Source organism: Rattus norvegicus, chromosome 1 (genome assembly GCF_021556685.1).
Source record: "Rattus norvegicus strain SHRSP/BbbUtx chromosome 1, alternate assembly SHRSP_T2T, whole genome shotgun sequence".
Lineage (NCBI taxonomy): Eukaryota > Metazoa > Chordata > Mammalia > Rodentia > Muridae > Rattus > Rattus norvegicus.
This window is the reverse complement of record NC_141534.1, coordinates 90,624,647-90,652,263: the sequence shown is the minus strand read 5'-3', so window position 1 is coordinate 90,652,263 and position 27,617 is coordinate 90,624,647. Positions and strand designations below refer to the sequence as shown.

General features: G+C 52.7%; 3 protein-coding genes across 11 annotated transcripts; all 3 read left to right on the top strand.

The window, feature by feature from the left end:
- Nucleotides 1-1,173: 1,173 nt before the first annotated feature.
- Tomm40 (translocase of outer mitochondrial membrane 40) lies at nucleotides 1,174-13,290 on the top strand. The gene is given in 10 exon segments (NM_212520.2): nucleotides 1,174-1,226; nucleotides 1,327-1,605; nucleotides 2,269-2,336; nucleotides 2,871-2,963; nucleotides 5,038-5,139; nucleotides 5,220-5,325; nucleotides 11,129-11,251; nucleotides 11,383-11,459; nucleotides 11,566-11,668; nucleotides 12,746-13,290. Coding segments are annotated over 9 exon segments (1,086 nt in total). The 5' UTR covers nucleotides 1,174-1,226; nucleotides 1,327-1,331; the 3' UTR covers nucleotides 12,886-13,290.
- A 925-nt stretch (nucleotides 13,291-14,215) lies between these two features.
- On the top strand, nucleotides 14,216-18,139 carry Apoe (apolipoprotein E). Of its 5 annotated transcripts, none has more exon segments than NM_001270683.1 (4): nucleotides 14,216-14,294; nucleotides 16,177-16,242; nucleotides 16,733-16,901; nucleotides 17,303-18,139. In NM_001270683.1, coding segments are annotated over 3 exon segments (939 nt in total). In that variant the 5' UTR covers nucleotides 14,216-14,294; nucleotides 16,177-16,199; the 3' UTR covers nucleotides 18,030-18,139.
- Nucleotides 18,140-21,028: 2,889 nt separating this feature from the next.
- Nucleotides 21,029-25,010, top strand: Apoc1 (apolipoprotein C1). Of its 5 annotated transcripts, none has more exons than XM_087631443.1 (5): nucleotides 21,029-21,154; nucleotides 21,708-21,752; nucleotides 21,873-21,948; nucleotides 22,292-22,439; nucleotides 24,859-25,010. In XM_087631443.1, exons 3-5 carry the CDS (start codon nucleotides 21,891-21,893, stop codon nucleotides 24,917-24,919), a joined length of 267 nt encoding a protein of 88 aa, XP_087487569.1. In that variant the 5' UTR covers nucleotides 21,029-21,154; nucleotides 21,708-21,752; nucleotides 21,873-21,890; the 3' UTR covers nucleotides 24,920-25,010. The 5 variants fall into 5 exon arrangements, with proteins under 5 accessions (XP_087487569.1, XP_087487608.1, XP_087487533.1 ...); XM_087631482.1 differs by having other exon boundaries at nucleotides 21,029-21,187; XM_087631407.1 differs by having other exon boundaries at nucleotides 21,029-21,293.
- The last annotated feature ends 2,607 nt before the right edge of the window (nucleotides 25,011-27,617 follow it).

The window sequence follows — 27,617 nt, the reverse complement described above, 5'->3', positions numbered from 1 at the left end:
GCATCCGTGATCTGTAAGTCAATACGGAATAGATACCCCTCCCTCCCAAAAAAAGTTCAAAGATGCCGCAGAAATTAATGAGTAATAAGCAAAACCACATCAACTAAAACAAAAACAAATAGGCATGCAAGAGGTGTCTAAGGTCATGAGGCAAATATTTTCAAAGAAGCCCCCAAGGCGTGATGGGTAATGTAGCTAAACGAATGAGCCAGAGGCAAAGCGATAAAAAACAGAGCCATGGGCATAATGGGTAACAGCCAGAAATTAAAAGATTCCACGACGGTCAATTAGACAAAGGCCAGAAGGATGATATAAGTGAACAGGCAGAAATGGGCTAAGCAGAGCCTCGGGATTGAAGCGCAATGAATGGGGAAATGAATGCTGGGTAATGGGAAACGAATGAATGGGCCAAAGATAGAAGCCACAGTGACGCAAGGAGCAGACGGCATGATGGGTAAGAAGGGGGGCTTAGGCAGCTGTTGCGTTAAGGGAGAAAGCGGGCATTGTGGGTAAGTAGATGCGGGCCAGTTTTCACACAACTGGTTTGAAACTTTCCCGAGGCACTGTGGGAAGGGGCAGCACTTCCGGCTTTTCAGCCGGAGACCCTGCCTCTCCATCGCAGTGCCTGTTGGGACGCTAGACCTGACCTTGCTGCCTAGCAGCGTCTGCAGCGCAACGCACCTCTACCAATGTCCTTTGACCCTGGCATTTGAGCCAATGAGAGAACTATCATAACACGTCACTACGGTCAGCCTACTAGACGTACTGTATCCAATTAGAATGCGAGATGAACCAAAACCCACCAATGGTCAAGGCATTTTCTGGGGCGGGGCTCCGCGCCTCCAAAAAGAGGGTGGGGCAATGAGCAAGTAGGCGTTTCAATTCCTGTGATATTGACAAATAGCGAACTAGCACCAGCCCCGCGGCGTCGCGAACCAATGGGCACAAGATACACAAGCCAATAGGAAAGTACGGGAAACTGCACTGACTAATTTCGACTAAAAGCCAATGGAAATGGGTGTTTCAACGAGAAGGGTGGAACTTCCTGCCAAATCTCCAATAGAATATCTTATTTCTAGAGCGGTGGGCGGATCTCGGAGGATACCGAACCAATAAGCTCCATGGGGCGGGGAAACAGCGGCGGCGGCGGCAGCGGGTTCGGTTGCGCATAGCGCACGGGGTAGGAGCGGAGCCCAGGCCGGGAACAGGCGCCGCAGCTGCCGCCAGTGAGAGCCCAGTCTGCGTTGGGTGGGAAGTGCCTGAGGTCGCATCCGGGGGGTGTGCGTGTGTCCCCTGACCCCTGGCCTCTGACCTTTCCCCTCGCAGATACCATGGGGAACGTGTTGGCTGCTAGCTCTCCGCCCGCAGGGCCACCGCCGCCTCCTACGCCGTCCCTCGTGGGGCTCCCGCCGCCGCCTCCTTCGCCGCCAGGCTTCACGCTGCCGCCACTTGGAGGTGGCCTGGGCACTGGGTCAAACGCTGGTCGCGGTTCGGAACGGACTCCCGGGGCCGCGGCGAGCGGCGCTGCGGCGTCCTCGAACGATGGGAACTGCGGCTGCCTGCCCAACCCGGGGACGTTCGAGGAGTGCCACCGGAAGTGCAAGGGTGAGGGGCGCCCTCCCGCATCGCCCGAGGGAAAAGGAAGGGACCCCCGGAGGATTGGCGCGCATCGTTGCAGTCATTGAACAGAACGTTAGGAGCTGAGGATAGGATGGGGCGGTGGGACCTTGAACTTGGGACTCGGAATTGCGATCAGATGTTGAACTCCTTGGGGAAGAATGCCACAGTAGGAGAAAGAAGTCTTAGGGCACTGGGAGCCAGGGCACCAACCCCACCAAGACTCATTTATGTGATCAGAGAAGGAATTATAGCCCAAGGTCACAGTGTCAAGAGGTGTCCCCCAACGTTCCCGTGAGGGGTTCAACCCAAGGGACCTGGATCCTAGCCTAGGATCATCTTGACATTTTGATCACAAGAAGGGTACATTCTTATTCTTGATACTCAAATATGTGTTAACTTACCAATTACTGGGAACAGTCCTGTGTGGTGAGAACTGTAAGCATGAGAAGTTTCATGTCAAGAAAGTGAGTTTCCTAAGTTCAGGTGACTGCACCGGATTTAAAACATGCAAAGGGCCTGGCCCCATGTGGTAGGTGGAGGCTCCTCTAGCGGTAGGATTTTCAGTTAGTTGGTGAGATACAGGTCTCTGGAGAGAGCTTGGGATGGCAGGGAAAGAATTTGGGGTGTGACAGCATCTCTCTTCTGCAGAGCTGTTTCCGGTTCAGATGGAAGGTGTCAAACTTACAGTCAACAAAGGGTTAAGCAATCGTTTCCAGGTGAGCCTTTCTGATGCCTTGACCCTCCAGAGGTTACAACAGCCATACTCCTCCATGGGTACAGATCCCCCCACTCTCTTAAAGCCTTGGGCTTTTTGGTAGGTAGCAAGATTCAAATAGCACTCCAGTGGCACTACTGGCCAGGGCAGAGACAGGAAGATCTTACTCCCCAGACCTGCACGACATGCATCACAAGACCCTGTATCAAAACATAAAGGCAAAACAACAGTAAGACTCATATATTCCAGGTTGACTCCTCAGCGGGAGTGGGAGAGTTAGCGTTTAGGGGCTCAGAATTCTTACCCTGCAAAGTCAAGCAGCAGTGTAAACAGTGAGTGTGGAGCCCACCCTGGCCCAACTTTTCTCACAGGTAACCTTGAATCTCATCAGGTCAGGCCTGGTGCTTTGTTGGAACCCTGGGCATTGATGCTGCTAACCCTGGCCTGCCACCTGGTGCCAACTCCCCAGCCCCACACCACTAGTTTGCTTCCCCCAGCCATTGCCAAGACCCCACCGCCTACTCTTTTCTCCCAGGTGACCCATACAGTAGCCCTCGGCACAATTGGGGAGTCCAACTACCACTTCGGGGTTACATACGTGGGGACAAAACAGCTGAGTCCCACAGAGGTAAGGTTCCTTTAGTCATCCTAACGTTGGCCAGGTGACAGACTCAAGGGGTTGAGAGGGGAGGTGGTGAGCAAGTGAGCAGCCTAGCGCCATGGAGGTGTTGGGACATGGGTGACTCCTTCCCCAGCAATTTCTCTAGCATATTTCCTGTGTCTGCTCCTGAGCTGAGTGATGCTGGGGTAAGGGGCTGCAGTTGAAGGACAACTTGGTGATGACCAGGATGCTGGGAACCAGACAGCACCTGGAATGTCAAGCTCTTTGCTTGGGTGTTCTCTAGGGGGTGCTAGAGAGCCACAGAGATTTGGCGAGGGAGAAATGGGGTCAGATGGGTGCTCCAGGTATGTTCCTTGGGATAGATAATGGGGTGGAGCTGGGTGGGAGTGGGAGGTAAAGATCTGAGTTAGATCGTTCCTTGTGTTACCGCTGGGTTTTTGTTGGTGTTTTTGGAAATACTGAGCTGTGGCTGAGGATAATCTTAAACCATCAGCCCTCCTGTCTTTACCTCCCTAAGTGCTGACATTGCAGGCATAAGTCCTCATGCTCAGTTTATCTGGTGCTGGGACTCAAACCTGGACATACTAGACAAACATTCTCACTGATGCTTCCTTAGCAGTTTTTTGTGTGTTGTATGCATGTGTGCAGGCGCCTGCAAAAGCCAGATTGGGACATCTGATCCGAAAGCTCACTGTTTGGGCCTAGACAGGCTGCCAAGCAGGCTCACAGGATGCACCATCTCTACAGGGTTAGAGTGACAGGCATGTGCAGCCATACATGACACTTAGACCATGCCGATACATGTGCTGGGCATTTGAACATGGGTTGCTACACTTGCATGTAGGAATGTTTTTCCCTAGTTCATACCTATCCCAGCTCTTACTGGACTCGAACTCTAAACCAGGCTGGAATCCAACTCAGGTCTTTGTGCCCTCCTGCCCGTCTCCCAAGTGCTGGGATTAAAATGCCTGCCACGTTTTTGTTTTTAAATCTCTACAGTCTTGCACCTCCACTTGCAAGCAGATCAGCCGGGAATGAAAGCGTTCTCAGGAGCTGCGTTAGAGTAGCAAGGGGACCTGCGCAGCACTGCCCATGTGTCACGGGGCCCTAGTGTTTGGAGGCAGGAAAAGCCTGTGCTGCACTTGGAATTGCATTTGTTTGTGTGGCGGGAGGCCCAGGGAGGATAGAGGACAACTTCTTTCCTTCCCCCTGTGTGCTCTGGGGCTTGAACACTGCTCTCAGGCTTGGTGACAAGCACCTTTACCCTTTTACTGTGCCATCTCGTTGGCCCCTTGAGGCATGTTTTGAAGAGTGGAGCAGGTCGGTATCTAAGAGGCGAGGCTCACCTGTGACATGGCTCAGAGAATGGTGACGTGGGGAACAAATGGCCTCTGAGTAGTTGGAGAGAAAGTCTGCAGTTGTGGCGGGGAAGAGAGGCAGTAGGAGCAGAAGCCCACCGTGGAGGTCTTGTGTTGTCAGCCAGGAAGCAGAGCATGCCCAGCTGACTGTCCTGCCCAACACTGCCTCTCATCCTAACCCTAGGAAAGGAAAGGCTATGGCAGAAGGCGGAGTTCCGTGTCACATAGCAAGACCAACGCCCATAAACAAACAAACAAACAAACAGTGCAGACCTGTAACCCAGCTCTCTGGAGGTCACTCAGTGACACTGATGTCACTCATGTCACTGGTATCCTCAATGACATGACTAGTGTGCTGACTAGCTAGTGCAGCTAGCCAGGGTGGGACAAGCTACAGTTACCTGGGGAGAGGAACTTCAGCTGAGAAAATGCTACCCACAGACAGATTGGGGCCACTTTCTAGATGACGGTGGAGGGCAGACTCACTTTGGGCAGTGCTGCCCCCCAAGTCACCCCCAGGCTGGTCGAGGGTGCTACGAGAGAGGCTGAGCAAGTGGCCCCCTTCCGTGGCCTCAGCCCCTGCCTTCACGTTCCTGCATTGAGTTCCTGCTCTGCCTCCCCAGTTAGCTCCACAACACAGTGGAAGCACTGGGGAGGCTTCATGGTGGAGGCGATGCCAGTGTGACCGGTGCTCACCCTCTACCCTTCATTCTCTTCCACAGGCGTTCCCCGTGCTGGTGGGTGACATGGACAATAGTGGCAGCCTCAATGCACAGGTCATCCACCAGCTGAGCCCAGGCCTCAGGTCCAAGATGGCCATCCAGGTGAGTCACACATGGTTGTGGCCTGTCACCCCCACAGGGGCTTCCTCACCCGTGGTCCTCACACCGCCCCTCCCCCACAGACCCAGCAGTCCAAGTTCGTGAACTGGCAGGTGGATGGCGAGTACCGTGGCTCCGACTTCACGGCTGCTGTCACCCTGGGCAACCCAGATGTCTTGGTGGGTTCAGGTAAGAGGTGGGGGGCTCACTGGTACTCAAGAAGCCTTGGTCCAGATCCCCTGTCCCCACAAGGCGCATGGTTTTGCCTCTGAGGGGTGGCAAGGTTGGAGTGACTTGAGATCCTGGGTGCTGAGATGAGCTTGTGGTCCCAGCACTCCCAAGGCTGAGGCAGGGCAGTCTTGGATTTCTGGCAGCCTGAGCTGAGAGTCTTTCTCAAAAAATGAATAAAATAAGAGGCAAACCACAAAGCTGGTGTAGCCATATCTGTAATCTCAGGACTAGGGAGAGTCAAAGATAGATGTTGGATCCCTTCAGGGTAAGGGTGCCTACTTTTTTTTAACTTTATTTGGTGAGTGTGTTTGCCTGCAATATGTGTGAGGGCGTGTGCACATGCATATGTGGACACACACACACACACTCCAAGCGTGCCCGTTTCCTTCAGGCCAGCACAGTGTGTCCATTCCCTTGAGGCTGGAATTACAGGCTGTGGAAAGTTGCCTTGTGGGTGCTGGTGATACCTAGATCTAATGAAGGAGCCACCAGTGCTCCTAACCACTGGGCAATTGTTCTGGCCTGGTGGAACATGCCTTAGGCCCAGCACTAGGGAGGCAGAGACATCAGATTACCTGAGCTGAAGGCCAACCTGGTCTGCATAATGAGACTGTCTCTGAAATAAACCAAGAAATCTGGGCGTGATGATACAAACCTGTCATTCCAACGCTTGGGAAGACTTGTGCAAGGAAGGCCAGCCTGCCCTGTGAGGGTTCAGTTGGTGTGGTCAAACAGTGTGCCCAGTGCAACACTGGGAAGGATTGAATTTGTTTGGGTTTAGAGAAAGATCCAGAAGGATGAGTTTGTCCTGGCAGTGGGACATGACAGCAAGTAGCTGGCGTAGGAGAAGTGAGAAGCAAAGCGAGAGAGACCACTAGGAATGACATTAGCTGTGAAATTCCAAGTCTGCCCCCAGTAACACATTCCCTCAAGCAGGCTGTGCCCAGGGCTCCAAAGAGTACTGCCAACTGGGATGCAAGTGTTACAGTGCCTGAGACTATGGGGGGGCCTCATTCAGACCCCCACACCTGGTTACATCGGCAGAGAAAGCCTGTTTCCCAGGGACAGGGGTAAAATGATGGAGTGTGGTGAGAAGTAGAGATGGCATGTGGCGCCGTGGTAAACTTCCAGGATCCCATCTGTGACCATACAATGCCATCTGGCAGTAACCATCCTTGGGTGACAGTTCAGCCCTGTACTGCTGCTGTCTGCTCAACCATGTGCACCCTAGTGACACTGGTGAAGCTTGTTGGACTCTTGCCCTATAGGGCCGGGCATGTCCGAAGCACCAGGGGATAGAACTGTTCTTAGTACACCTGCCCATGGTACGTGGACTTGGGTTTCGGTCATGGAACAGGGCACATGGTAGCCGTGTGCAGACAGAAAGATAAGACAGACCAAGATGAGTGCCACTGAGTCTTGACACCTGGCCCTTCTCTGCACTTCTGCCCTCTGCTCCTTCTTGGTGTGCAGGAGTTACTGACCGCCTGTCTTAACTGCCCGTAGAATGTAAGTGCACCGAGCCTGCCCCATAGGGTGTCCTTTAGCGTTGACAATAAGATGGTGGAGGAAAACCTGAATCCACCTCTAGGGAGTGACCACCCCAGCAAGGACCTCCAGATAGCGAGCGCCGAGCACACAGGGATGTGGGATGTTTGATGTAGACTGGGGTGGGGCTGCCCACATCCGCCAGTGAGGTAGGTACTCGTGCAGTGGTCAGGGATAGAGTGCTTGCAAGACTCTGGGTTGTGGTCTCAATACCATAAATTTTTTTGTTCTGTTTTGCAAGATGGGATTTCACTGTGTAGTCCTGGCTGTCCTAGAGCTTGCTCTGTAGACCAGGTTGGCCTCAAACTCAAAAAATATCCACTTCCAGAGTGCCGGGATTAAAGGTGTGCCACCATGCCTGGCACTTGTTTTGTTTTTGAGACTGGCCCAGAATTCACCTGAGTTCTGCCTGTCTTTCTCCTGAGTGAGATTAGAGTGTACAACTATGGCAAATACGTGTTTTACCTCCAACAGCAAATATCTGTGCAGTGCATGGCTTACTGTTAGGATAAGTCCCGCATAAAGCAAGTTCAAATGGCTGAATGCTCTCGGGGTGGGTGGGTGGAGATTTTTCCATTCAGGGCTTCTCTGTGTAGCCCTGGTTGTCCTGAAACTCACTCTGTAGACCAGGCTGGCCTCAAAATTCAGAGATTCCCCCATCTCCGCCCCCCCCCCCCAAGTGCCAGAATTAAAGGCATGCACCACCACTGCCCAGCCACTGGTGGCTGCTTTGTTTTTTGACTTTGTTTATCACTGTGTGTCACTGGAGGCAGAGGAAGGACAGCATCTCTGTGATGGCTCCTAAAGGGCCACATCCTTACTGGAGTAAGCCAGACAGCTTCTCCAAAATGCCAGTGCCTCACCCAAGAAGTGGAAAAAGGAAGGGTGGCCTTGGTTTTGGTTGTTGTTTTGCTTGTTTTTTAAAAAGGTACTCCGTTCACGGCAGGGATGGGAAGGTCTCTGCTGGAACACATAGCTGCTGCCCTCCAGAGGCAACCTGCACATCTGTATAGGTACCGGTAGTCATTCAAGATACCACGTCAGCCAAGCAGGCAGAGCACTGGCCTTTAGGAAAGCCAGGGCTACACAGAGACTCCGTCTCAGAAAAGAGAATTAAAACTGTCCCCCTTGATCAGGCCGGGACCTGCTGGGACCGTGGCCTGCCTTCCTCTACCAAAACCCAGCCTGCCTGAGGCCTGCTCTTTTTCTTTTTTTCTGGGCTGGGGATCGAAATTCTTATCCTTTTTTTTCCCCCCCTCCGGAGCTGGGGACCGAACCCAGGGCCTTGCACTTGCTAGGCAAGCGCTCTACCACTGAGCTAAATCCCCAACCCCTGAGGCCTGCTCTTACCTTAGCTCTTACTAATCTTGCATTCTCAGTTTGGATTATTCTAGTCCCTTTGAGCCACTCAGGTTCTTCCATTTGCTTGAAGAACATGATTTTGTTGATCACTTCTGAAAGTGCCAGGCTTCATGTTGGTCCTTTATCTATTTGCAATGCTAAAAATGGCAGCCACGGTCTCAGTATGCATGCTAGGCAATGTCTCCACTGTGCTCCAACCCCTCACGGGGGATTCTAGGCAGGGGCTGTACCACTGAGCCACACCCCCAACTCACAGCCTGTTACTGGGGGGATTTTAGGCAGGGGTTCTTCTACCAATAGGCTGCCTGTCCACTACAAATTAATGCTGACATTTCTGGGCTTTCAGTCTTCAGACCTGACTTTAGCCAGACTGTTCTTGGACAGGTGGATGTGGGCATATGTAGACAGACCTTCCAAGTTTTTCCCATCTGAAACGTTCTCATACATTGCAGAAGCCTTCGTTTGGGAACTGCTGCTGTATTCTAAACTGCAGTGGGGACCCGTGGAGATAGCATGGTAGAGAAGACTGGGCATACAAAGCACCTGGGGCATAGGTTAGAATCCAGCTGTAAGAGCTGCTATGGCATTGTACACAGGGCTGGGCGAAGCTCAATGATAAAGCCCTGGCTGCTGACCTGAGGTCTTGCCTACGGTACAGACCCCTCCATTAAGTCCCTAGCAACTAACCAAAGTGGGTAGAGGAACACACCCCAAATCACATCACCAAGAGTAGGAACCGGAGGGTTTCACCTCCAGGGTCATCCTGGGCTAATTAGTGAGCAGACTCCACATCAGCTTTGATTAGAGAGATTTTTGGCTCAGAGCTTGGCGGCTCACACAGGCAGAAGAATCTCGAAAGTTCTGAGCCGCCTAGGATTGCACAGAGTGAAAACAACAGCAAGCAGCAGAACAAGGTGGGCAGGCGCACAGCAGGGCTGAGCAGGTCAGGCACTTGCTGCCAAGCCTGACCGACTTCCTGGATTCCATTCCCTGGGACACATGGAAGGGAACCAACTCCACAAGTTGTCCCCTGACCTATGCACACCTGTGTGCTTGCACAAGCACCTGCACATGCTTGCACAACTACTGACGAGGCTGGGTGTGCCGCCTTGAATAGACAGTGCCACACTCCAATAATCCCAACCACTTGGGAGGCCAAGGCAGAAGGATCACCCCAACTTTGAGGCTAGCCAGAGCTCCAGAGCAGTTGCCTTTATTGTTTAGTAAAATGGGGTCTCTGTGCAGCTCTGGCAGTCCTGGAACAAAGCATGGAGAGCCGGCTGGCCCCACCTCTATCTCATGTTGGGATGGAGACCCATGCTGAATTTCAAATACCTGTGTATCTCCTCATAACTGCCTGGAACTCCAGTTCCAGACAACAATTCGATGCCCTCTTGTGGCCTCTGTGGGCACCAGGTGTCACAGAGACATAAATGCAGACAAAACAGCCATTGCACATTTTTTTTTTTTTTTTTTTTTTTGGGTTCTTTTTTTCGGAGCTGGGGACCGAACCCAGACCATTGCACATTTTTAAGAAACATTTTTAAGGGGTTGGGGATTTAGCTCAGTGGTAGAGCGCTTGCCTAGGAAGCACAAGGCCCTGGGTTCGGTCCCCAGCTCCGAAAAAAAGAACCAAAAAAAAAAAAAGAAAGAAACATTTTTAAGCCATGGTAAGATCGGGGGTGGGCTCTGGTGGTACTTCTAACCTGGCTCTGTCAAGGCAGGCCTGGGCCACACAGTGGGAGATGACTCAGAACAAGCCCCACAAACTCCTAAGAGGAACCATTGTAATTCAGAGCCTCCACAGTCAACCCACTTAGGAGAGGGCTGGGTGAAGCGGGTTGACCAGGTGTCCCATAGTGGTTGGCTGTTTTTATGCTGGGGCCAACCCTTAGGGCACCACAATCTATTGTGAGGAGCCAAGATATTCATTAAGCACTGGCAAGTGCTCTGTTTATGCTTCTATGAGATACTCTGTACGAGTTGTGGGAGCTGTGGGTAGAAAAATGGCTTTACCAGTACAGTGGTGACCCAAGGAGTTTCCTCTTAATTAGATGAATTGATACTGGTGATCAGAGGTATTCTGGGATTCAGATGATCCTGTTCTGAAACTAATGGTCCCTGTTCCCTCACACTGGCCCCGGAGCCTGAGAACACACCCACCCAGGCCCTGGCTGGGAACTCATGTTGCAGGGGGCAGGAAGTACTTACTTAGTTCCTTGCCAAAGCTGGTCCACATGTAGTCCTGCCCGCTATTCTGTCAGATGTGCCTGGGGAAAGTTTTTCCAGACATGGTCTCACTGTGCCCCTGGCTGGCCTGGCATTTAGTCTCTCCCAAGTCATGGGATCCCAGGTGTGCTTATTCATTCCCATTGTGTGGGAGGACCCCCCTCTACTGCCTTAGCAGGCCCGTCTGCCCTCCTGGCCTTGGGTCCTCCCAGGAACCCTTCCGCTCTTTGCTTCCCATCTATTCCTGTCTTTTGGGTTTGACTTCTCTTTTTGCTCCCCTCTAGCTCCCCATTCTAGGGGTAGAATTTGGAGGCTTATACAGGCCAGGCAACTGCTGTTGAACCATGCCTCCAATCCCTCCCTCCCAGCTTTCTGCCCTCCTTTAATGCCTCTGAGTGGCTCAGAGCTCTGGGTTTATGATATGGAGGGGCCTGCTTCACCATGTTCTGTTGAAGGGTGGTTGCTTCTGTTCTCCCTAAGAGGTGACAAGTATGTGCTACCTCTTGGGGGTCATAGCCCAAGAGACAAAGGAGAACCACATGAACTGTTGTGAGGTACAAGGGACAGGAGCCTCTGGGGAGGTAAAGCCAGGACTGGGTCTGACCACCCTCTCCTCCTACAGGAATCCTCGTGGCTCACTACCTCCAGAGCATCACACCGTGTCTGGCCCTAGGTGGCGAGCTCGTCTACCACCGGCGGCCTGGAGAAGAGGGCACTGTCATGTCTCTAGCTGGGAAATACACACGTGAGCCTGGGGCGCACTTAGGGAGGAGGCTTTGGGCTATGGCCTGTATCTCAGGGTGAGAGGGAAGAGAGCGGGTTTCCAGATGCCCGCATCCCTTGACACCTAGTCCTCACCCATCTCTGCTCTCCTAGTGAACAACTGGTTGGCTACAGTAACGCTGGGTCAGGCAGGCATGCATGCGACGTATTACCACAAAGCCAGTGACCAGGTGAGCCTGAGGGAGCTCTGAGCTGTGAGTCCCAGGCTGGGTTTGCTGGGGCTGTTGGTGTACCCAGGAGGCAGCTCATGTTTGTGCGGGGCCTTCCCTCCCCCAGCTGCAGGTGGGTGTGGAGTTTGAGGCCAGCACCAGGATGCAGGACACCAGTGCCTCCTTTGGGTATCAGCTGGACCTGCCCAAGGCCAACTTCCTCTTCAAAGGTAAGGAAGGACTCAGTTTCCCTCCCGGGAAACAGGCCAGATATGACTCAGCTTTGTCTGGTAGAGGCCATGGGTAAAAGGAAGGTTGAAAGTGTGCTGGGGGAATGAGAGTGGGGGGTTTGTACACCTCCAAATTACTCTGGGAGGCTTGTCATGGCTCCTACCCTGGCACCTCTAGTGGATGTTGGGAGCCATGCTTAAGCCCTCTTCTGGGCCTTCCCATTCACTCTCTCCTTCCTTAGGGTTCTCCCATTGCTGTGATGAGACGTGGGGGTAACAGCTCGGGGAGGAAAGGGTTTGTTTTGGGTTACAACTGTCCGAGCACAGGCCTATCACTGAGAAGATGGAGCAGGACCCTGAGGAGTGCTGCTTGATGACTTGCTCCTGGTGGCTTCCTCAGCCTGCTTTTATATCCCCAAGACCATTAGCCCAGGATGCCCCACTGAAAACAATCTGGGTATCAATCACCCAGAAATGACATACAGGCTTGCCTGCTGCCCTATCTAACAGATGTCTGTTGAGGTTCCCTCAGGTGGATCTCTTGAGTTTGAGGCCAGCCTGAGGCCTCAGATCGAGTTCCAGGACAACCAGGGCTACCCAGAGAAACAAATGAGTAGCTTGTATAGCCAGCACAACTTGGGGAACTGAGACTGCAGGGGCATGTGGGTAATGACAGCCAGGTTCAGAACCTCATTCTGGGCAATGACCTGGGTTTGTCAAACCTCGGTGGTGCTGAGGCTTAAGGGACTGTTGTGATGGTGTGGAGTGGCCTTGGTTGTGACCCCAGCAGTCTTCCCTGTGGTTGGGCCAGGCCAGCTGAGTCCAGCCCTGCTGCCTGCACCCTGTTTAACCCTTACCTAGAGATAGAGCTAAGCTTGAGCCCAACTCAAGCGACACTAGTCCTGTGTGTTCATGGAAGCCACCATCCCAGGGACCCCAGAGCTGGAGAGTAACAGGCCCAAGTAGCCGCTTCACAAGTGCCAGGATGTATACTTTATGGGTCTGTTGTGGCTGCCATAGAGGTGGATGACCAGGCACATCGAGCCACCCAGTCTCTGCCCCATTCTTGACCCACAGGCTCTGTGAACAGTAACTGGATCGTGGGTGCCACGCTGGAGAAGAAGCTTCCGCCCTTGCCCCTGACACTGTCGCTCTGCGCCTTCCTGAACCACCGCAAGAATAAGTTCCTGTGTGGCTTTGGCCTCACCATCGGCTGAGTCCTCCTGGCCTTCCTCTGCAGACCACTGCTGGGCCAGCTGCCCTCCCCTCCTCCCTCTCTCTTGGGGTTGGGGCAGTGGGAAGGAGGGGACCTACCCCATGCCCGAGGATCCCAGCGCCAGGGGACAGTGTCTGGAGGCCTGGGGTCCCCGAGGGAGTTCTGGGATCTGAAGGGCATTCGATTGTGAGCGCCCAGGCAGGGGCACAGAGGCGGCTGTACAGGCTCAGGGAGGAAAGACTTGATGTCCCCGTCCTCCTGAGGGCAGCAGAGGAGCGCCGGGCCGCCTGTCACTTTCCCCTCCACCCCTCCATAGAAATCATGTTTATAAGTTATGGAAAACCGGGACATTTTACAGAAAAAAAAAACTTAAAAAACAAAAAATACACACGGAAAAAAAATAGGATCTGGGAGGCCTCGGTTTTCTCCAGTTGTTGACATGGTTGCCAGCAGGCGGCGCCGAGGGGTCGGAGAGCACAGCAGCGGCAAGCAATTTAGAGAAAGCTTGGCCAGGCGTAGTCACACCCTCTGCTCTTGGGGACTTACGCTGGCGGCGGGAACATCATAGGCCTGACCTCACCGGGAGGGTGGCTCCAGGTCACTCCCCCTGTGCAGCCTGGCCCCGGAGAGCTGGCGGAGGACTTTGTCTCTGCAAACAGGGTGGGGGCAGGGAGATGGGGCTCAGGAGCCTCCCTGTCCCAAAAAGGGCTGAGGTGGTAGCATGTGCTGACTTTCTCCCAGTGGGAAGGTCAGAGGTCTCAGAAACTTCAGGAAGAAACCAAGTTCCTGGAAGTTCAGCACAATAAAGAAAGTAACTGAGGGGGGAGGAAGGGGCCCTAGGACCTTCCCAGACTAAAACAGGAAACGTGAAGGTTTTGGGGATTTTTTTTTTTTTTTGGTTCTTTTAATTTTGTTGAAGATATAACTCCAGCCCTCATGTATCAGGCAGGTGCTGGGTCACTAAAGTGCTTTTCCGTGGAGCTGCATTCCAGCCCCAGCTCTGATGTGTGTGTGGTCACATCTTCAAATTGGGCCTGCATGCCACCACTGCTCCTCCTGGCACCCCACTGGAGGAGAAGACTCAAGATGAACTGGTCAATGACCCTCTAGACCGCAACACTGAAACCCTTTTTACTGCCATCTGGAGATGGAAGCTGGCCCTTAGTAACCCATGAAAATCATCTCACCACACCCACTCCTTGTCAGTGTTTTAAGCCAAAACTAACAGGCCTGGGCCCGGCACCCTGTACCCTTGGAACCAGGTGTTCCACCTCTTCCCATCCTGCGGAGTCATGTGTTGCCATATCTGCTGCCAAGCCTTGTTAGGAGGCTTCTCCTACTGCCACCCTCTGAGCAACAGCTGGGAATGGGAACCCCTGTGCAGGCGGCACTTCAGCAAGCATCCGAGTGGTGTGTGAGCCCTTGGCCCTACCTGACAGCCCGGTAACAGCAGCCTTGCCATGTGCTAGCCTGGGCTCTGTTCTATTACCTGAGCTCAGGGGATCCTCCTGCCTCAGCTCTGCAAGTGACTAGGACTAGAGGCACATGTCCCCATAAATAGCTGTTCTTCTGGCTTGTCTCTTAAGTGTGTTGGGTGTTTTGCCGGCATGTATGTCCCTGTAGGGCTGTCAAATCTGGGTGTTGAGTTGCGAATGCTGTGATTTAAATCTGGGTCCTGTGGAAATGCAGTCAGTGCTCTTAACCTCTGAGCCATCTCTCCAGCCCCTACACTTCTTTCATGAAGAAAAGGAAAAGTGCTTGGAAAAGGCAAATGCATGTGCCGAGGGGCACACCTGCAACCCCAGCATGCCACAGCAGAGGCAAAAGGACCTTTGTGACTTTAAGGGCAGCCCGAGGATCCGATCGCAAAACAACTTGAAAGTTGTGCTCAGTAGGGGTGGGGATAGCTCCCCCTCCCAAGATTATACATCCGGCAACCGCCAGAAACAGGACAGTAGCATCAACACTTGGGTTCCCAGGGCTTGACAATGTATGGCTTCAAATCCATTGGGAGCCACCACTGAACAGCTCCTGAAGGAAAGGAGCATGTCCCCAGCCCGGGGATGGGGAGAGTTCACCCGTGGCAGAGGAATCAACAAAGAGGGGCCAGGGCTAAAACTCAGTTTTCACCCCAGAAGCTGAGCCTCTTAACAGATAGAGCCCCCCACCTATTTCCATTTAAGCCTCCAGCCCTTTTCCGTACAACGAATGCACCAGACCCCGCGGGAAAGGGGAGAAGCAGTACTCAGTGCCCCAGCACCAAGGCCTGGATTATTCAATGAGGAGTCAGCTCCTTTTTGGGGGGGGGGGGGTCACAAGGCATCAAAACTCCACCTCTTTCCTCTGCCCTGCTGTGAAGGGGGGGGGAGAGCAACCCGCCTCGTGACAGGGGGTTGGCCCAGCCCGCCCTAGCCCTGAGGAGGGGGCGGGGCAGGGGGAGTCCTATAATTGGACAGGTCTGGGATCCGGTCCCCTGCTCAGACCCCGGAGGCTAAGGACTTGTTTCGGAAGGAGCTGGTAAGACAAGCTTGGGCTGGCGATTCACCCAGGGGGCTTGGTAAGACGTGGGCAGGGGACCTTGAAATCCGCTGGAGTCCAGGAAACAGGCACAATTATTAGAAAAGCAGGAAGCCCGATAGAAGACTTAGGGTGGCGGGGAGACAAACTAAGATCGTGAGGTAACTAGCCTTTGCCGGGGTCAGAACAGATGGAGGAGATGGAGGGGTCATCTCCAGGAGTATGGGACTGTCGGTGCACGGCATACGGGCTCAACTAGAAGGTAGTATCAATCTTTAGCGAAAGGACCCGCGATGAGCCTTAGGTTGCGTTTATATAAATACCTACTGATTTCCATCACAGTCCCCAAAATTACCCTGGGCCAGTTTCAAAGCGAAGATCCTCATGCCTGAGCGTCCGAAGTTCTGGGGTCGCGGGAGGGTACCACTTCGCAGGGATGGAGGACGATTAAAAACTTACATTAGTACTAAACCGAGAGCCCGGCTTAGCAGGGAAGGTAGAAAGGAATGTAAATTGGACCACCGGCTGTCCCTCTGCGTTGTGGAATTTGAACCCTAGGACTGGGAGCTGGAATTTTTGGCAGCGGGTCCACCCCGGGGTGCTGAGATAGAGATAGGAGGGGGAGGTAAATAGACCTTTGGGCAGATGCTCTATTGTGGAGATGTTTGTGATGACTCACAGACCTGAGAAGGGAATTAAGGTGGGGGCTCTTTGGGTGGCCCGAGTTTCTCCACCCCTACCCACTGGTGTTCAAAGACAGCTTTTCCTTCCGCAGACTGGCCAATCACAACTGGGAAGATGAAGGCTCTGTGGGCCCTGCTGTTGGTCCCATTGCTGACAGGTATGGGGCAAGGGGTGGCTTTCCCTGCTGGCAGGTTGGGGTTGGGGCAGTTCTGAGACCTCTGAGATTCAATAGCCCTGAGCAGCTGTTTTACATGCAGGCCTTGTCTTTCCCTATCCATAATATGAGAGGATTGATGCTCAGAGGGTAAAGGTGCTTGTCATAAAGCTCGAAGACTTATCTCGGAGCCCAACATGGTGGAAGGAGAGAGCGGATTCTCTCTAGTTGTCCTCTGACCTCCAAGGCACACACAGACACACAATTAAAAAGTTGAAGTGTGTAATTTCTTAGTCGCTTTTAAAGGGGAGGTATACATTTTCTAACCCCATACCAGCCTAGTCTCAGCTCTGTTCTACATAGGATACTAGACAGTGTATGCTTGTAGTATCTAAACAGACTCCACGACTGACTTCCAGACGCACTGTTGCTTCAAAGAGACCCAAGAGCACTGTAGGTCCTGACCCAGCCTTAAACTTACTACTCTACACAGGATGCCTGGCCGAGGGAGAGCTGGAGGTGACAGATCAGCTCCCAGGGCAAAGCGACCAACCCTGGGAGCAGGCCCTGAACCGCTTCTGGGATTACCTGCGCTGGGTGCAGACGCTTTCTGACCAGGTCCAGGAAGAGCTGCAGAGCTCCCAAGTCACACAGGAACTGACGTGAGTGCTCAGCGCTTCACCCTCCGCACCTGCTGAGTATCCAGATCCAGGGGTTCCTCCTATCTGGGCACCTACCTACTTCTTGTTTCCTTTCTCCATGAGTGTGTGGGCCAGGTTGGCCTTGAACTCTCAATACTTCTGCTTTCTTTAGCCTTCTGGATACTGGGATGAACAGGCATTCATTTATGTTCTTGGTCGAATGGCTTTTGGCTTTTTGAGACAGGATCCCAATCTAACTTAAGCTGGCTTCGAAGGCTCTGCAATTCTCCTTCCTCAGCTTCTCAACTTCTGGGAATACAAGCGAGTACCACCGCACCTCGCTCTGTGGTTTCCTCCCACCCTAATTCTGACCTTTTTGTCTCTGCATTCATCTCCCTCTTGTGTTTCCTCTGGGCCTGCAGGGTACTGATGGAGGACACTATGACGGAAGTAAAGGCATACAAAAAGGAGCTGGAGGAACAGCTGGGCCCAGTGGCGGAGGAGACACGGGCCAGGCTGGCTAAAGAGGTGCAGGCGGCACAGGCCCGTCTGGGAGCTGACATGGAGGATCTACGCAACCGACTCGGGCAGTACCGCAACGAGGTAAATACCATGCTGGGCCAGAGCACAGAGGAGCTGCGGTCGCGCCTCTCCACACACCTGCGCAAGATGCGCAAGCGCCTGATGCGGGATGCGGATGATCTGCAGAAGCGCCTGGCGGTGTACAAGGCCGGGGCACAGGAGGGCGCCGAGCGCGGTGTGAGTGCTATCCGTGAGCGCCTGGGGCCACTGGTGGAGCAGGGTCGTCAGCGCACAGCCAACCTAGGCGCTGGCGCCGCCCAGCCCCTGCGCGATCGCGCCCAGGCTTTGAGTGACCGCATCCGAGGGCGGCTGGAGGAAGTGGGCAACCAGGCCCGAGACCGCCTAGAGGAGGTGCGTGAGCAGATGGAGGAGGTGCGCTCCAAGATGGAGGAGCAGACCCAGCAGATACGCCTGCAGGCCGAGATCTTCCAGGCCCGCATCAAGGGCTGGTTCGAGCCGCTAGTGGAAGACATGCAGCGCCAGTGGGCAAACCTAATGGAGAAGATACAGGCCTCTGTGGCTACCAACTCCATTGCCTCCACCACAGTGCCCCTGGAGAATCAATGATCATCCCTCACCTACGCCCTGCCGCAACATCCATGACCAGCCAGGTGGCCCTGTCCCAAGCACCACTCTGGCCCTCTGGTGGCCCTTGCTTAATAAAGATTCTCCAAGCACGTTCTGAGTCTCTGTGAGTGATTCCACACAGCTTCAGCCTCAGTTTATCGTTTCTGCCTGACATAGCACACATTCCATGGCCATGTCTGTAGAAGGAGGTCATGTGCTTTATTTCAAGTCTAGTTTGGTCTGCTCTGCTTTGGTTTTGCAGTAATAGAGATAAAACCTAGGAGCTAGCAACGCCAAAGGACAAGTGCTCTACCTCTGAGCCCCGCCCGCAACCCTTCACCGGGCGATTCTACCTTCCACTGAGCCACGCCCCCAGTCCTTCACTGGGGGGATTCTAGGGAGGGGCTCTACCACTGAACCACGCCTCTAGATCTCACTGGGGGGATTCTAGTAGGGGTTCTATCACCGAGCCACGCCCGCACCCATCACTTGGGGATTGTATCTAGCACTGAGCCACACCTCCAACCTCTCAATGGGGAATTCTACCATGAGCCACGCCCCCAGCCCCCTCGATGGGGGAATTCGAGTCCAGCGCCTACCACTGAGCCACGCCCACACCCTTGGGGCGGGGTGGGGGGAGGGCGATTCTAGGCAGGGGCTCTTACGTTTAGGTATATCCACGCTTTTTAGTCTGAAATAGCATCTTAACTGATTCCTCGTTGCATTCACTCCAGCCTAGTTGAATCTTTGAATCTTTGTCTTCAATCTCCGTAGGAACTGAGAAAGGTGTGTACCACTTTATGTCTGTCTGTTGGGCTATCTTTCCCAACTTAAACACCCGCTCCTCAGCTATGCCATGAATCAACATGTAAGAGACCAGAGTCGCCGGGTGGTGTTTACTTTTCTCTTTGTCTTATTCCTACTCCGCGATAGTCTTATCTGGTACACTCTCCTTGCTTTGTCTCTTCTAGGCTTCCCTTTTGGGCTTCCTGTTTTCCTGATCTTCTGTTATCTCACCCTCCTGCGGTTTCTTTCGCTCTGGGCCTTTGCTTGGCCCTTTCTATGCGGTGGCTCTTGGAGCCTCAGCCTTTCTCATTTACTCTGAAGTTAGCTTGCTGGGTCTTTACTCCCTCTGGGTCATAGGGAGTCAGCCCCACTTTTTCTCCCCTGCCTGCCTTTTGACTTTCCCAGCAAGTGTATGGGGAGTGAGTTCAAGCTGGGAACACAAAACCATTCTTCCCATATCCTGGCACTCAAAGGGGTCGTGGTAGGAGCTGGAGAGCCCCTGGCTGGCTTCCCCTCACACCCCCTCAGTTCTCAGGGACCCAGCAGGGCTCCCACCAACCTGGGCAGGCTAGGGCTTGAGCCGTGTCTTGGGTTAGGCCAAGGCTTCAGAATTCAACTGCCTCTGGCACACCCTGAGCCTGCAGCTTTTCCTGGCACCAAATTCAGCATTATCTGGAGGTAGGCACCACTCCCACAGATGATTCATCAGGCCAGTGAGAAGATGGGTCAGTGGGCTGAGTGGCAGGGCCGGAGACAGCCACACTTCATGCCCAAGGGCCAGGAACACACCCCCAGAGCTTCATTACCCTCAAATATCAAGATGAGGGGAGAGTACAGAGGGCATGTCTACCTCTGAAGACCTGAATTATTGTGATGGTATTTGAACCACGCTGGCCTTGAACTCTGAACCCGTCCCCAACGGCTGGTATTACAGGCTCCTGCCACCAGGCCTAGCTGAGAGCTCAACTTCTGAATTCTACAGAAGAGATTTTGTTTTTATTGGTTTGAAATAAGGCCTCATGGACCGGGAGCTACTCTCTTGCCAACTCCCTGTAGAACCAAGGTGACCTTGAACACGTGGTCTCCCCATCTCCGGAGTCCTCCAGGCTGGGTAGACAATGGGTGATCCTAACGCCCAGTTTTAGGTGGTGCCGGATGCATAGCACCAAGGAATTCCTGCATGCTAGGCAAGTAAACAACCATCAGAGCCACATCCTCCTCAACCCTTTGTTGTTGGTGGTTTTTAATCCAGATCTCTTGGGAGCCCATGCTGGCCTTGAACTCACTCTCTAACCAAGACTATCCCTGGTCTTCCTAACTCTACCTAACAAGTGATAGTGGGATACAGAGATGTACAGCCAAGAGCAGAACCTTATTTCTAAACAAAGGAGCAGCCCCACCTCCCTATGGGCAGACCTAGAGGTGGGACAAGGACCCCAGAAAGACATTAGAGAACCAGGATTGTGGAGGGAGCCATGGAGTACTGGGCTGATCCTACTGAAAATCAGAGAGTCATGGGGGAGCCCGGTGGTAAGTGGATCATACATTTAATCCCAGCAGGCAGACCTCTGAGTTCAAGACTAGCCTGACGTACAGACAGGACAGCCAGGGCTACACAGAGAAACCCTATCTTGACAAAACAAGAAAGAAAAAAAATCAGAGTTGAACGACTAGTAATTTAACGACCTTAGCTGTGCTCCCATTACCCTACCTGTGGTACAGGAAGCTCTCGTTGCTAAGAGAAAGGACATAGGAAGCACCGGGCAGAGTAAGGGGGACATCTGTTACATTATTCAGATGGGTGCTTGAGGATTGAGCAGGACTCCTTTCAAGAAGCAAGAGGGTCAGGCCTGGCGCCCACAGGGACTGGAAGCTGTGAGCTGGCCCCAGAGATGTTGCAACCCGGCCAGGGTCGAATCTGTTCTACCCCTTTCACAACCATCCCCCTGTTGTGCCCCCATCCTCCCACCCCCAGCTGACACGTGGGTTGCAGGGGCACCAGGCCAGCCAACCTAGAGTCTGGGCCTCTTAGCCACCAGCTGCCAGGGGGTCACTGGCGGTCATTGACGGCTCTGGAGGGAGGGAAGGGCCTTGGACTGTAGCCTGAGAGAAAGGATGTGGTGGAGGGAGGGGGCGGGGAAGCAGGCTTCAGATCTGGAGGGGCCTAGGAGGCCCAACAAGAGCTAATAGTGTTGGGGAGGGGAGTGAGGGTTGTGCTGGTTCAGGGGCACTGTGGAGCTTTGCAAGCTGAGAGGCTCTGCAGTTTTGACTAGCTAAAGAGGCAACTTGTAAAGAAGGGAGATGACGGCTGTCAAAGACCCTAGAGAGCATCAAAGGAGGTCTGAGGGTTTCCAGATACAAAGGCACTGGAGGTGAAGGAAACCAGAGCCCAGCATCCAGGACAGAGAGTGTGAGCTGAGGCTTCTGGACAAGGACAGGGTAGAGAAGAGCTAACCTGAGGGTGCAGTGTGAGCTGGGGTAAGATTTGGGGGCTTGGGGGGAGTTGTTTGTAAGACACACACCCCGCCAAGGTGAACAACCTCAGAGAGAGTGTGAGTAGGTAGAGCAGCCAAGGCTGGGTGAAGATCAGTGAGATTTGGAAGTGAGGGTGCTGACCAGTGAGGAGCCTTAGGCCTAAACAAAATGTTTGGACCGGGATCTGGCTCCCAGTATCCACCAGTATGGCAGAACAGGGTGGGTCGGTTGTGTTGGTGCCTATAATCCCAGCACTCACTAGAGAGGCAGAGGCAGGAGGATCACAAATTCCAGGCCAGCCAAAAATTCTGTTAATAAAAATAAAAAAGGAGGTGGGCACAGAGACAAGGGGGAGGCTCAAGGGGAGGGCGATCAACCTGCTCCGCCCCCTCCCCAACCCGTTAAACCTCTGTGCAGGATCCTCCCACCCCTGCGGGCCTCCTGAGAGAACCTTAGATCCAGGTTAGTGCCTGGGAAAGTGTTCCCCACTTCCCACAGATAAGGGATTGGGGTGGTGGGATCATAGTGGTGGGAGGTGGTGGGTACTAGTGATGCCCCCTATCCGCGCGCGTCTGCCTCCAGGGTGCCCCTCCAGCCAGGATGAGGCTCTTCATCGCACTTCCTGTCCTGATCGTGGTCGTAGCCATGGCTTTGGAAGGTAAGAGGCTTGGAAGTCTGAAGTTGGTCTTGGGCCTGTGGCCCAGGCTTAGAGGACTCTTGAGGGAGAGCTCTGAGGTCCCTTTCTATGTCACCATTCCACTACCGCTCTCCAATCATCCCCCAACCCATTGGCCAGGTGCCTTATTTTTCTATCAAGGTGGGTGCTGCAGGAGGCAAGTCTGTCCAGAAAAGACCTTAGTAACCAATGACCCTTTGGGATTGGCTAATCTTCCTAGAAGGGGTGGCGCGTAAAAACAAGGAGGTGGGCAGTGCAGTAAAAATAAGTGTCCAATACTCTTCCCCCAATGCTAACGGGTTTGCTTACAACCATCTCGCTGCAGGCCCAGCCCCTGCCCAGGCGGCCCCTGACTTTTCCAGCGCAATGGAGAGCTTACCGGATAAACTAAAAGAGTTTGGGAACACTTTGGAAGATAAGGCCCGGGCAGCCATTGAGCATATCAAACAGAAGGAAATTATGATCAAGACTCGGTTAGGACCTTTCAGGGCACGGGCGGATGTTCTCTTTCTTTCTGTGTGTGTGTGTGTGTGTGTGTGTGTGTGTGTGTGTGTGTGTGTGTGTGTGTCCCGTCCCAACACTGACACAATGTGGAAACAGCAGCAGAGTGATTGACGCCTAGTAACACCTAGTTGTCTGTCTGTTAGAGATGATTGTAGTGACTGGTTAGGGTAGACCTTGTCCCTTCCCTGTGTACTCTTGAGACAGGACATGACTTTGATCCCCTGGGACAGAGAAAGAATGTAGGAGAGTTGGGGCAGGGTCACAGCCAGAGTTGTGCAGGCCGCAGCTCTGCAGTTTAGACTGGCCAAAGAGAGATTAGGGCTGGCTAAGATCCCAGCAGCCAGGCTGTGGTGGTGCACGCCTTTAATCCCAGCACTGGAAAGGCAGAGGCAGGCAGATCTCTTGAGTTTGAGGCCAGCCTGGTCTACAGAGCTAGGTTTAGGATAGCCAGGGCTATACAGAGAAACCCTGTCTCAAACAAACAAACAAACAAACAAACAAAAAAGGCCCCAGCAAATTGGGAGGCTAAGGAAAAGAATCAGGAGTTTGAGACTAGCCTGGGTTACAGGGCAAGCCTCTGACTAAAAATGAGGAACAAAAAAATAACGAAAAAGCAGGAGGTGAAGACAGACACCCCAAGAGGCGCTTGGTATGTTGTAAACAGGTTGGTTAGCCAATTTGGCAAGTAGACAAGTTAAAGGTCTGATTTTGATTATGAATATCCAGCCAGACTTAAACTTGGCCAGGAAGTGCAAAGGCCCTGGGGCGGGAAGATCTGTAGATAAGAGAGAATGGCCTTCTAGACATCGGCTTAGAACTCGGGCCAAGGACAGGCCAGGATGAGTGGAGACAGCTTGGGCAAGCACAGGCTAGAGAAGGAGAGGGTGGGAAGCAGGAGATGGCAAGGCTTCTGAGGTGCAGCTGCACATGTTTTTAATCTCAGCAAGAAAGAAAAACAAACAAGCTTTAAAAAAAAACTTTTAAAAAAAGGAGAAGGAGGAGGGAGACTGAGAAAAGATCAAAGATCATTCAGTGCCTAAAATGCCTGTGAGTATCTGAAGTTGATACCCAGAATCTACATCTTAAAAGTTAGTCACAGGGTTCGGTTAAGAGAGCACGTGCTGCTCTTGCAGAGGACCAGGGTTCTGTGTCTCCCCCACACTCACGCACCTATGTCAGCACAGCTCACTGTGGCCTGTAACTCCAGCTCCAAGGACTCCAGTCCCCTCTCCTGGACCTGCAGGCACCAGAGCACAGATACAGGAACAAAACAAGACTTCAAGAGAATGTATAAGTGCCAGCCAGTGGTGGTGCACGCCTTTAACCCAGCACCCCGGAGGCGGAGGCAGAGGCAGGCGGATCTCTGAGTTCAAGGATACAGAGTTAGTTAGAGGTAGCCAGGGCTATGCAGAGAAACCCTGTGTCAAAACAAAACAAAATCGTGAGTGAGAGAAGTATGGTGCTGCATGCTTTTTTTTTTTTTTTTTTTTGGTTCTTTTTTTCGGAGCTGGGGACCGAACCCAGGGCCTTGCGCTTCCTAGGTAAGCGCTCTACCACTGAGCTAAATCCCCAGCCCCGGTGCTGCATGCTTTTAACCCCACTGATGGGGAGGACAGAGAGAACCCTGGCTTCAGCTAGGACAATCAGATGGACCCTGGGGTAAGCTAGCCAGCTGGCTGGCTATGCTAGGAGCCTGGATCAGGGACATACCTGAGGAAGACCTGAGGTTGTCCTTCATCCTCTATAGTCACCTGCTAGCTACCTCCCCACAGTGGCTGGCTTTGAAAGCCAGGTCAAGATGAAGTTTTTTGAGTTTTTGTTTCACAGTGCCCCATCTGGGCTGGGGATGTCACTCAGTGGGTAGAGCGCTTGCCTTGAGTGCTCCAAACCCCATAGTTTGGTCCCCAACACCAGCATTTGAGGGATGCAGATAGGAGGATTGGAAGTTCAAGGTCATCATCGGTCATCATCCTTAGCTACATATCAAGGTTAAGGCTAGCCTGAGCTATATGAGACCCTGTCTCTAAAACCCCACACACAAATTCTTTGCTCTGTGTGAGGGAACTTACCAGAGGTTTTCATCCCACAGACAGTATGAAGGGAGATAAAGAAAGGAACAGGGGCTGGAGAGATGGCTCAGTGGTTAAGAGCACTGACTGCTCTCCCAGAGGTCCTGAGTTCAATTCCCAGCAACCACATGGTGGCTCACAACCATCTGAGATGGGATCCGATGTTTCTGACGTCAGCTACAGTGTACTCATAAAAATAAACCTTTAAAAAAGAGAGAGGGAGGAAGGGAGGGAGGAACAGGAAGGGGGTGGGAAGCACAGCTCTGGGTCCCTTGGAGGGTACAGTAAGCACTGACCCTGCCCCCTTCTCTCTCCAAAGGAACTGGTTTTCAGAGACGCTCAACAAAATGAAGGAGAAATTAAAAACCACATTTGCCTGAGTGCCTGGCGAGCCACCTCGCAGCAGCAAAGAGGGCCACGTGACGGGCCAGGTCCCTCTTCAAATACCAATAAAAACTTGTAGAGAACAAATGCTTCCTGAAGTGCTTTGACTCGGGTGGGAGCTGAGGGAGAAGGTGGAATCTGGGTCCCTCTGCCGTTTGTTTATGCATTTTATGTGTGTGGGTGCTTTGCATATACCACAGTGCCCACAGAAGCCAGGAGAGGACCTTACTTCTGAAACTGGAGAAAGTTGTGAGCTGCCGCGTGGGTGCTGGGAATGGAACCCGGGTCCTCCAGAAGAGCAGCCAGTGCTCTCAAGGGCTGAGCCATCTCTTCCGCTCCCCACCCCTGTCTGTATACGTTTCACGTTATGGCTCTCCCAAAGAATCTTCTTGAGAAGCCTATTCACGTCCTGAAAGCATTGAGGACACAGGATGGACAGGACGGGCATAGGAGGGAACCAGAAAGATAGTACTCACCTATAGTATAGAGCTTAGTACCCAGGTCCCCTTCTCCAGGAAATCCTCCCAGGTTAGCTTCTCCATTGCAGCTTTGCCAACTCTTCCCTACTCACCTTCTTGGAACTGTCACCATGAGGCCCCAGATAACAGGGCCAAGATTGTTGTCACCGGAGGCTCTACATTCATTTCAGCAGACTGCAGTGCCAGTGTTGAACAACATTTGTTCAAAGCAATGATTGCTTAATTTAAGAACATCAGATGTTTTGGCTTTGGGGTGCCTTGTTTTGTTTGCTTTGGTTTTTTGAGAAGGGGTTTCAATAATTGGCTCTGGATGGCTTTACAGACCAGGTAAGTCTCACACCAGAGCATCCTGCCTCAACCTTCTCAGCCTCCAGAGTTTTGTGACTCTTGGTATGTGCCACCATGCTGGGCCTAATTGTCTTTCTTTTCATTATTGTTTAGTTATTAAGGCAGGACCTGGCTGCCCTAGAACTTCTGTAAACCAGGCTGGCCTATACCATCTACCTCTGCCTCCTGAGTACTAGGATGAAAGGAGTGTGCCACCACTGCCTGGCATTAGGCCTGCCTTAGCACACTGCATTCCCACAAAACCCAGGGCCTGACCTGTGCTCTGGGTTACTCTACCACTGAGCCACGCACCCAGCCCCTCACTGGGGGATTCTAGGCAGGGGCTCTACCACTGAGCCACGCCCCCAGCCCCTCACTGGGGGATTCTAGGCAGGGGTTCTAACCACTGAGCCATGCCCCCAGCCCCTCACTGGGGGATTCTAGGCAGGGGCTCTACCACTGAGCCACGCCCCCAGCCCCTCACTGAGGAATTCTTTCCTACCTCATTTCTTTTCTCACTTTTGAGGCTGGGTCTTGCTCTATATTTCCTACATAAACCAGTCTGGTCTTTAACTCACAGCGATCCCCCTGACTCTCCCACCCAAAGTGCTGGGATTAAAGGTGTGTGCTGCCACCTCTAACTCTTTGAACATACTTTAAAAAAAAAAACTCTGCTAATTAAGGTTGAAGGCCACTATGACAGGACAGCCTGTGGGCTCAGTGCCATATGGGAGACACTCTTCGTTAGCCAGCCTTCTCCTGCTCTGACCTTGTCTGGGGAATTCTAAGCCCCCACACTTGCCTCTACCTGAAGAATTTCACACGACCTCAGTGACATTAGAGGATTAATTTCCTTTTTCCTGACAAAACCTGTTGAGTCAGCAGCTGAGATTCCTAAAACACTTCCCCATGCGAATGAGGCATTTCAGAATCCTAAGCCCCAAGCCAGACTCTGCCCAACCTGGGTGTCCCTGCTCTCAGTCCCCCAAAACTTTAAGCCTTCAATCATGTAAAGTTGTTCTGTCTGCTGACAGCATGTCTGCTGTGGTCTTTCACCTTATCTTCTCACAGGGCTTCTGAACCCTCCCCACCTCATCTCCCTACCCCACTCGACATCTTCTACTCCCTTTCCCCTTGTAGATTGTATCAGCTGACGAATCACAAGGGCGGGGACACCCACCTAACTTACTTTATTGTGTGTGTGTGACTGTGCGAGTGTGCGTGCTCCTCAAGGAATGTGTTGAGGTCAAAGGACAACTTGCCTGAGTTGCTTCTCTAGGATCTGGGGATTGAACTCAGGTCGTGGGTCTTGGCGGCAAGTGCCTTTATCAGGTGGGCTGGAGAGATGGCTCAGTGGTTAAGGGCCTGTCCTGACGTCAGTTCCAACCATCCATACGGGGCAGATCCCAACTATCTACAACTCCAGCTTCCACAGGGACACATATGTACAACACCCTCACAGCATATATGCATAACTAATTACATTTATTTTTTAGTTTTAGCATTATTTTTAGTTTTTTTTTTTTTTTTTCGGAGCTGGGGACCGAACCCAGGGCCTTGCGCTTCCTAGGCAAGCGCTCTACCACTGAGCTAAATCCCCAACCCTAGTTTTTTTTAAGATAGGGTTTCTTCATGTAGTCCTGGCTGTCCTGAAACTCACTCTGTAGACCAGGCTGGCCTTGAACTCAAAGAGATTTGCTCACCTCTGCCTCCTGAGTGCTGGGATTAAAGGTGTGTGCCACCACCACTCCACTACATAATTAATTTCTAAAAGATTTTTTTAATATTTATTTTTTTGATACAGTTTCATATAGCCTAGGCTAGCCTCAAACTTGGAAGGTGGTAAACCATGCATCTTCCTCCCTCCACCAACCAAATCCTGAGTTAC

Excerpts from the sequence above, each read along its gene's own strand:
- Apoc1 (XM_087631443.1), top strand. The coding sequence starts at position 21,891 with ATGAGGCTCTTCATCGCACTTCCTGTCCTGATCGTGGTCGTAGCCATG. Across the intron at positions 21,949-22,291 it reads CGTAGCCATGGCTTTGGAAG|GCCCAGCCCCTGCCCAGGCG; the intron begins GTAAGAGGCTTG and ends ATCTCGCTGCAG. Across the intron at positions 22,440-24,858 it reads GAAATTATGATCAAGACTCG|GAACTGGTTTTCAGAGACGC; the intron begins GTTAGGACCTTT and ends CTCTCTCCAAAG.